At 33.2% G+C, this 9,842-nt stretch overlaps 3 protein-coding genes across 4 annotated transcripts; 2 read left to right on the top strand and 1 right to left on the bottom strand.

The window, feature by feature from the left end:
* Positions 1-42: 42 nt before the first annotated feature.
* LOC106655419 (armadillo repeat-containing protein 1-like) lies at positions 43-2,927 on the bottom strand. Its single transcript, XM_014375800.2, has 4 exons — positions 2,265-2,927; positions 1,820-2,155; positions 1,503-1,712; positions 43-1,420 (listed from the first exon to the last, which is right to left on the bottom strand). Exons 1-4 carry the CDS (start codon positions 2,361-2,363, stop codon positions 1,250-1,252), a joined length of 816 nt encoding a protein of 271 aa, XP_014231286.1. The 5' UTR covers positions 2,364-2,927; the 3' UTR covers positions 43-1,249.
* A 324-nt stretch (positions 2,928-3,251) lies between these two features.
* On the top strand, positions 3,252-5,198 carry LOC106655420 (SOSS complex subunit B homolog). Its single transcript, XM_014375801.2, has 5 exons — positions 3,252-3,374; positions 3,467-3,659; positions 3,743-4,023; positions 4,594-4,677; positions 4,860-5,198. Exons 2-5 carry the CDS (start codon positions 3,515-3,517, stop codon positions 4,995-4,997), a joined length of 648 nt encoding a protein of 215 aa, XP_014231287.1. The 5' UTR covers positions 3,252-3,374; positions 3,467-3,514; the 3' UTR covers positions 4,998-5,198.
* An 857-nt stretch (positions 5,199-6,055) lies between these two features.
* LOC106655431 (solute carrier family 35 member C2) lies at positions 6,056-9,210 on the top strand. Of its 2 annotated transcripts, none has more exons than XM_014375816.2 (7): positions 6,056-6,510; positions 6,664-6,814; positions 6,906-7,131; positions 7,206-7,423; positions 7,497-7,569; positions 7,667-8,095; positions 8,165-9,210. In XM_014375816.2, the coding sequence occupies exons 3-7, from the start codon at positions 6,925-6,927 to the stop codon at positions 8,510-8,512; spliced, it is 1,275 nt and encodes a 424-aa protein (XP_014231302.1). In that variant the 5' UTR covers positions 6,056-6,510; positions 6,664-6,814; positions 6,906-6,924; the 3' UTR covers positions 8,513-9,210. The 2 variants fall into 2 exon arrangements, with proteins under 2 accessions (XP_014231302.1, XP_014231304.1); XM_014375818.2 differs by having other exon boundaries at positions 6,056-6,545.
* Positions 9,211-9,842: the final 632 nt, after the last annotated feature.

Here is a 9,842-nt window from a genome sequence, read left to right as displayed (position 1 = left end):
ACTATTGGTTCTTAATCTTATATAAATGAACTTCCACACAAATTAATCATTTTGGTATACTTTTATTTATAATGGATGAAGATACCATTTAATGTTACATAAAAATCGTCATTGAAGCTTACATTTTCAAAATAGGTGAGTGAGCCTAGTGAATGCTTCGAATAAATACACCATTTAGTCTTTAGCCATTGCTCTTTTTTTTATATTACAATTTATTCATAGTCTATTTTGCACTTTAATCAACACAAAAATAATATACACTTAGCCACGATTTTTAGTGCTTTCGTTGATTCAAATTTTCAACTGTATTTTACTATAGTACATAAATATCAAGCTTTCATAGAACAGAACTTTTAATATATTTTTTAAGTCTAATTACTATAACATTGTCATATAGATTTTTTCTATAATTTTTCACTCAAGTTTGCCTCTTTGAATAGTTGTTTCAAAGAATTTTTGTCGTCATTTTGTTCCACCTTTCAAGAGTTTTTTTTGGTGAAAATTGAAGTTGTTATTACAGTTATACAATTTTTCAAATTAATAAATTCTAAATTCTCATTGATTCTATTCATGTTATTGATTTTCAAGCATCAAGCAACATCTTTAAGTGTCATATGGCTTTTGAAAATGGTTCTTTAATTTCAAGTTACCAATTGAGCCTAATCTATATTCATTTTAACTATATCATAACATATTTCATTAGTTATTTTTATAACATCTTAAAATAAAAGTTTGTCAATCTTTTCTTGAAAATGTAAAAGATAACGTGTATATAAAATATTTGTCCACAGCCTCGTAAGTGATAAGTAGAATAAATTGATGAATATCATTTTTCAATAGTTCATTTTTTCAAGGCTGATTTATAATATGTATTTTGATTTACAAAACAATCTCATATTGTTGCGATGCATGATTATTTACACGTAGAATTTTTCAACATTGAATACAATTGTAAATTCAATAATCCAAAGATTTACTTAGAAGCTAAACTTAGATGTGGATGATCAATGGTTTTAAATAAGTTAAAAAAATGTACAATTGCTGCTTGAGTTAAAAGCGCAGGGTAAAATGTTCAAGGAATTGAATGAAAAATTGTTCCTACTGTACAACAAAAACATTCTTAATATAATTATCTACAAATTAAACAAAAAAATCTCATTGAAGGATGTCATTAGAAAATTAAATGCGCAAAATTAATAACAAACATGACAAATGTGCTATGATGATAATGATTACACACACTCATGTTTCACCAATAAAATGAATTACTCAAAAATTCTGCTGTACTTTTATACAGTGTCGAAGCACTTTGCTTCAAACCTGTGAATAAAGATATAATGCCTTCTTTTTCTTCTTCAGGCTCATCATCATCAGGTAAATACTCTGGCAAGTCATCAGTATCATCTGAATCACTTTTCACCTAAAATGCAATAGTTTATTAAGACAATATATTTTCATTGTATGCTATGTTTGAACTTATAATTTTGGAATTTATGCATTACCAATTTCACTAAAAATTCTTGATTGTACTTATTTCTAGTAACTAATCTTGCTTCCATCGTCGGATTATTATCTTCAATTGCTTCAGCTATTTGTTTAGGAGTGATACTGGCAAGAGTCCTCATTGTGACTCTTTGGTGTTCAACATCTGCAACCAGTGATATCAACCCTTCGATCCTAACTAATGTATATTCTAATTCTGTCCTTGTTTCCTGAAATAATAACATTAAATAACTGAGTCTGTTATTGAAATTGGAGTTTGTCACAAAATGAACTTATTGTGCATTGTTACATGAATTTTTCAATTACTGTAACTTACAGGTAACAGTCCAGTAACGTGTAGAGTAATGACATGAGTCTTGAGTTTCTTAGGCTCAACAACCCTCCTTATTCTACTGCGTAAGTTATAGATTGGGGGCTTCATGCGTTCGATGTCATCTTTAATCTGTTGGGCTCTCTTGGCTAATTTGGGATCATCCAAGTTATACTTGTTGATGACTGCTTCCAAAGCCTCCCTAACGCCAAAGGTCGAAGTTATGTGTCCGTAATTTTCCACGTTTTTCACGAACGTCTCGAGAATCTCCAAGGCCAACTCGACGACTTCCGTGTCTGGATACTCCAATACAACGGCTATGTAGGATAGTACAGTTTTATCCTGGACCACACGAAAAAAAAAAAGAAAAAAAACAGAAAAGAAGCAAAAGCGATTAATGAAGATGATGCTGTAACCCATGCGCGAGATACATAAAAAAGGGGATGCATACCTTGAGAATGGTATCGTGATTCGACACATCCTTGGAGAGCTTTTTATAAGTCTCGAGGGTTGGCCTCAATTTATCCGAGTCTACAACCTCTTCCCCCATTGCAAGGTGTAATATCAATGTGCACCGCTTGACATTTATAATCGAGCTTACATACGTATTTGTTATACTCGTTACGCACTTCTGCAGGGCCTATTACCAACGCAGTGCAGCAGCATCGGTCTGTCTGCACAAACGTTAGGACGTGCTGCGCGCAATATCCGACTTTGTTCATAAAAAGTTCAAGTCACAATCAAGTCCGTGTGTGCTGCTGTGTACAACGGTTCACCAACTTTCTTCTTTCTTATTCCCGATGCGTCCTATATTACTGCGCTTTATACGTACTGCTCCCACATAATACTCATATGTTCGCAAACTCTCGTAGTCGTCGTCTTTCGTAACACTGCCTCATTGGCAGACAACATGCTTATGTACTTGCAAATTGCATCGAGCATCTCCTCTTGCCTTGTGTGCAGCCTAGCAGCTAGCTCTCTGCTGCGTGAAACATATCATCACGGTATACATAAAGAAAGCGAGGGGAGGATACACACTAACATTCGCGAAACGCAACAGCAGCAGTCCAGCTGCTTTAAGCCTCGTTCGCAATGAGGAGGAGCACGCTATCGGTCATTAAGCTGCGTTCGCACGAGCGCGTCGAGCTGACACGAATTTTATATCATATTATTCAGTTAAACTATCGACTCTTTTTTCATTGAATGTTTTAAACCTGGACTTGGTTGAGATGAGAATGGCTGTAATTATTTAATAGCCACTGCGAGCTAGGCTTCGAGTAATAAAAGAGACACGTTGAATTTTTGTCGCTCTCGCTGAGCAATTTGTCCCAGCCGAGCACACACGTGCAAAGCGAGAATTCAATTTAACCTTACAGAGTAGTGGCAGCAGAGAAAGGCGAACACGTCTGCTTCAAAACATTCGTGTCTCAGCCGCAGCAGTAATCAGAGTGGTAGTCGACAGCTAATGCTCGGACTCAGTACATCACTGGAGAGTTAACTCTTACCGTTATTCGAGTGAACTTTGTATCACCCCGTTTGGAGCCCCATCGGTGCATCCCTCGTTAGTGCTAATTGGTTTTTAATATAAAACATTCGCGTTGGCGAAAAAATAGTATCATTTCTCAACGCCTTTTAATTTGTTATTGTTTCAAGTTTTCGAAGCTTTGATCGCTGTATCGCTCTGGTTTGAGTCAAAGTTAAATGTCAACAATGGCACAAATGGACCAAATATTAATTAAGGACTTGAAGCCTGGGCAGAAAAGTGTTAACATAGTTTTCATAGTACTTGATTTACTGGGTACTCCAACAATGACGAAAGAAAAGCGGGAAATACGAACTTTTAAAGGTTAGTCATTTACAATCACGTATAGTGACATCATAGATTGCACAGTTAATTTTATTATAATACAAAAAAATCTAATGTTGCAGTGGCAGATCAATCAGCATGTATTAATGTTTCTGTTTGGGATGAGCCTGGAGCCTTAATGATGCCTGGAGATATTATTAAATTGACCAAAGGCTACTGTTCCATGTGGAGAAATTGTTTAACACTTTATTCTGGTAAAATTGGGGAACTTCAAAAAATTGGAGAATTTTGCATGGCGTATAATGACCAAGTAAACATGAGTGAGCCGAATGCTGCACTGACTTCTCAGTTGGTCAACAACCAACTGAGCAATGGGAATAATGGGAATAATGGCAAACATGTTGTAAGTGTTTTTAAAAAGATTTATATTACTGGGCTTATTGATTATTTATTTAATTTTTTTTTGTATGCTTTAATTATTGATAAAGAAAACAAGAGTACTATCAGCAGGATCATATTCAACAGATAGAAAAGATAAATTCAAAAAACAATAGGACTGAGCAACTAGTAATAATAATCCTTAATCTGGTATTAGCTTGATATCATTTATTGAAAATTTAATTCATAGATGAAAAGAAATGAGCCAGCCAAAATATCAAAATTTCAATAAAGTTTTTTGAAACTTCTGCTGAATATTCTTCCAAAAGACACTCAAAGTTAGCCATAGAGACCATTTCAAAAATATTCAGTAGAAGTTTCAAAAATCTGGATTAAAATTTTGATTTTTTGGCTGGCTTCTATATCCCTTTCAAATTACACAATAGAAATTCTTTTCACTCATCAAGTAGAGAAATATTTTTAACAATAGTATTTAAAAATATTAATATATTTAAGGTGCTTACAACTATGTACTTATGATGAAACTTTAATGCTCAGAACTTTTAAAAATATTTTTTATAATGCATTTCTTTAGCCAGTACAAAATAGTGCACCAACTACTCCACCGCCAGTATTGACTGAAAAATCATCATCAAACAAAGGAGGAAACGGAGCTCAGGTAAATTTTCTATCAATTATTTCTCCATAAATGATAGTCACGAATTTTTTAAAATATATGACATGATAATACTTATTTCCTCGTCAAATTTTATCAAATTTGCCTATTATACTCGTGTAGTTGAGAAGTTTTATGCTAAATGTTAAAAATTTCAATATTTGATATTTTCGTTGAAATTTCAGCAGGCAACTTACAGCAGTTCATCGGCGACCACGCCATCGCCGACCAGCAGTGGAAATCAAAAAGCGACGACCAAAAACACTACCAGGGCACGAGCCACGTATAGCAGAAACGGCGTTCGTGCGTCCGAGCGCAGATAACGCGCGGATTCATAGAAAGCGCGAAGTACTCGCGACCAGACGAAGCGCACGATGTGAAAAAGACGCACAATCGGATCGGATTGGATTGCACGTGTGCTGCTTTCGTCGAAAAAGAAAAAAAACTTAGTTATAAATTCATAGATTCTTGAAATGTATACTTTTTTTTTTAAATTCAACTACGTTGCCTTGCTGGTTCATTTATTTATAATTTTTTTTTTTTAATTTCTAAACGGAAAAATGCATGTTCTGATGATAATATGCAAAAGCGGATATTTTACGAATGAGGTACACATGCATGTCGCGTCGACGATAAAAAAAAAGTATTAATGACGAGAAGTTGTTTACTAAGTATAGTTTACACATTGTACATACTAAAATACACGAGCCACGACAAGAACAATTGTCATTTTATCTATGTTTTGATCATTTTTTGGGTACTCGTATTACCGAATTAATTTTAAGCGCTTTTACTTTAAGTAAATACAATAGTATATTCTAATCGATACTTTCTAAATTTATTTAATAAATGAAATCAAATAAAAGAATGTTTTTCGTACATAATTTACGAAGAAAAAAAAATGTTGACGTTTAATTTATTTTTTAATATCACCAAAAGAATAACTAGAGAACATACAGGCGGATATTTGAAAAATATAATCGACCTCTCCAACGGGTGCTGCTGCCGGCAGGTAATTAAATTTTCAATGACGAATTTCTAATGGAAATCTCATTGTCGAATCGCAAAAACGTTAATTGATAAAAACTCAGGATACGGATTGCGTAAATCCTAAGCTCGATCGCGCAAAAAAAGAACTCGAGTAAGTAAAATTGTCAACTGCGAATAGTTCAATCGATCGCAACGCAGTGTGTAACGATTCCTCGGCACGAATTCGGACGGAATCGAAGGTATTTAAACGATTTGAAATGTCACGGTTTCGTCGCTTTCTCGACACTTCGTGTAGACAAGCGTTACATACTCCTGTCTCTCTCTTTCTCATATACCTGTAATATAGCCTATCCTTGGGTCTCGCGACTCTCGTAATCATTGGTCAGTTTCGTGCACGCATACCATCAAATTGGCAATCTAATATATATAGCTATAACACAGGTAGTCTGCAAAAAGTCGGAGCCTGCGCACGAGAGGTTATAATTCTGTTTACACTTCGTGTATGTACATATATATGCCCTGTGCAGTTCTCTCAGTTTCGCAGCAGCACACAACGCGCTTATCACACACATCAGTCTGCCTGCCGAGCTGCTAGAGCGCTCGAGATCGTGTCCCGCGGCGTGCGAATATAAAACATTTCGATTTTTAGGGCTCGATTTTCCGTGCAGTGACCGCTGCCTCCTGAAGGAAGAATCCCATGCAAAACTGAGGAGCTGCAGTGTTGGTGCCTCGAGTTGGATTAATGATTTTTACGTCGGGGGATAATACTTTGGTCGTTCTGCGGTGAATTTCAAACTATCCGATAGCAGTCAAATATACGTATCGAGGGGCGCTTTTTTTTACGTGGTCAGCACCAGTACTGCAATATGTTTATTTCATAGGTTTACTTTGTAGCTACGAAATTTAACTTGAAAGCTTATTTTTTCATCTACCTTATAATTTTGTTTATCGAGTCTTGAAATGATCATTTATCCCGCAACTGTGTTTTGGTTTTTCCAGAAAATCGCGGCTTCGTCGCGTGTACTCTGAACATCTCATCGTGGGCTTGACCTGTTTAATTTACAAATCTCTTGAAATTTCAAAACATTGCCATCTATGCTAACTTCTCTTCGAGCACTGCTTCATATATTTTGTAAATGGACTAAAGAGGGTTTGTACACAGAGCTCATTGTTTTCTTTCCAGTTAATTGCCTTATCAGCTACCAGCTGTTTAAATAAAGTGGATATTTAATTTGTAACAGACGTGGCTTTGTTTAAAATATGCCAAGATCCAATGTTAAATATGAACTCACCAGAGATGACGATGATGCCAATGATTACTTCTTACAACACGTACAGGAATATGAGGGCATGTCCAAAAAAGCTCTGTTCTGGCGTGGCATAATGCAGGCTGTCCTTCTTATTTCCATATATTTTGTTCTATCCATTGGACTGACTTTTTATCAAAAATGGTTGTATAACACTTATGTGAGTACAATACATATGTTAAGTGTAATTCTTCTCATAATTAGTACACACAATAATAACTTGTTTTGTTGCAGGGATTTGATTTTCCATTGACAGTAGTAAGCTGTCATTTGGTGTTTAAATTTTTTATGACCAGTATTATAAGGCACATGAGAAAATGTTGCAAAAGTCAACAACCTGTTTGTCATTTATCATGGCAAAATATCATTTGGACACTAGGACCTCCTGGAATTGCTAGTGGATTAGATATAGGATTCTCCAATTGGGCTATGTCATTAATAACAATGTCTTTGTAAGTTTATTGTTGTGTAATATTTTACAATATGTAAAAAAAAGAAAAAATTCTTTATCTTGTAAAATTACAGGTATACTATGACAAAATCAACAACAATCATTTTTATTCTTGGTTTTGCTCTTCTATTGAAACTTGAGAAAAAGGTAATTTTACTCATATTTAAAGATTCAATCATTAAGTATTGAAAACTTGATTAGATATTTAAAAATAAAAATATATTAATGTATAAATAATTTTCAGTCATGGTCATTAGCTGGAATAGTCTTCATGATTTCAGGAGGTTTAGTAATGTTCACTTATAAATCAACTAGTTTTGATCTTATAGGTTTTCTCTTATGTTTATTGGCATCATTGACAAGTGGCATACGCTGGACCGTTGCACAACTAATTATGCAAAAATCTAAACTTGGATTGAGAAATCCTATTGATATGATGTATTACATGCAACCATGGATGCTTTTAGCAATTACCCCTGTTGCTATGGTAATAGAAGGACCAAAAGTGTACAGAGGACTTTTAAGTGTAGATTGGAATGATACTTTACTAATAACAACCACAGCATTTGCTGTTATTGGAGGAGCTGTTCTTGCGTTCAGTATGGAAGTTATGGAATTTTTAGTTGTTACTCATAATTCTAGTCTAACTCTTTCTATATCTGGTATATTTAAGGTAAGCTAAAGAACATTATTTTATAAACAAAAAATTAAAACTAAAAAGTTGATGAATTATTTGTTGCAGGAAATATGTATTTTAATTATAGCGTATGAATGGAAAGGGGATAGAATGAATGGCCTTAATTTTGTAGGATTGCTTATGTGCCTTGGTGGTATAATTTTACATGTTATAAACAAAATATTACAAAATAAGAAGGATTCTGCAAATGAATTGGAGTTAGAATCTAATTCATTTGCAAATTTTGTCAAGCCTGAGGAAGTAATAGATACAAGTGCTCCATTGATAATGGAAAAATCCAGCTCACTGACCAATCTTCTAAATGCTGATTTTAGTTCAGATGAAGAAGATGAATTCAAAAGAGAACCAAGTCCCAATCAAGTCTTATCTGACATCATACTGAGAAGAGAATGAAAGCATAATTTGACGTATTAATTTTAATGTATGATAATGTATAAAGTTTTGCCAGCACATTCCAGTCTATGTGAAATTCTGTTCTAAAAAAACTACGAAAAGTTTTGACTGTAAATGATTCTATAAAACTTTATTAATTCGTTTGAGTCACTAGAAAATAAGAATCAATGACTTGAAGCGTCGATATAGCAGTGAGATGTATTTACAAGTGATAAAAGTTATTGTTTAGATAATGCTTGTAGTCTAGTTACGGTTATGTTATAAATGTTGCCATTCTACGATCTCACGTAGAAATATTACAAGTTATTGCTGTGTAAATGACATTTAATTTGGGAAAGTGTTACCAAAGGTTTACATTTTTGGTATCTAGTGTCAAAGATGCCATTTTTTTAAAATTAAATGTTACTTAATTCTGTACTGGTGAAACGCTATTGCGTTTTTGGATGGACTACTGTTCATTAAGTGAAATTAATATTCTTTAATGGGATTGATTAAAAGCATTTAAATTATATCAGTTTTGCTTAAATTAATTTTTTGGAAAATGAAGAAAACCGCCTAAAAGCAGAATTTTAAAATTGTAAAACATTGATCAATGTGAAAAGCTGAAAAATGGTAAATATTTAATGACCGAATGTACATATTTGATGTTGATGACGTTTTCTTTGCAAATAAAATTCTAAAAATCTAGGTATAAGTTACCGATTGTTTTGAAGTGTTACCAGTGATAAAAATATTTTTTATTACTAATATGTGGGTAATGCCAAGATTTATGTTTCAAGTTCGAAACCATATCTTCCTATTGTATAAACTTTTCTTACTAACATTACAATGCAAACAAATTATTTTGTCCAGAAAAAATATTGAGTAATGTTCATGCTTGATGCGTGCATGTTATGTTGAATTGCACAAAATACTTAAATAATGATATTTTCATGTGTCAAAGATTTTTAATGTACCGTTTTGTATATTTTTATGCCTGTTGAAAATTTATAAGAATTTCTTTTATTATTCCAATTTGAATATCATCAAATATATATGAATAGGTGATAATTATAAGAAACATATGTATTTTTAACAAGTTTTGGTGACAAAATAAATGTGATAATGGATTTTTCAATAATGAACAATTATTCAATCATAAATCATTTTATTAGTGATGTATAGTTTTAAAAAATTGTGCAGTGCCACAAAATAAAAAAATAAAATGATGTCAATCAATTTGATTGATTGATATTACAAACTAATTCGAAATTTTTTACAACTTAAAAAAACAACGTTTAACAAAAAATTCAGTCTGATCAAAGTCTGTGCGTCCTAAAAATATTTTACA

The sequence above is a fragment of the Trichogramma pretiosum genome, unplaced genomic scaffold, assembly GCF_000599845.2.
Source record: "Trichogramma pretiosum strain Unisexual culture from Peru unplaced genomic scaffold, Tpre_2.0 scaffold101, whole genome shotgun sequence".
Classification (NCBI taxonomy): domain Eukaryota; kingdom Metazoa; phylum Arthropoda; class Insecta; order Hymenoptera; family Trichogrammatidae; genus Trichogramma; species Trichogramma pretiosum.
Note: the sequence above shows the minus strand (reverse complement) of the source record. Positions and strands in the feature narration are given on the sequence as shown.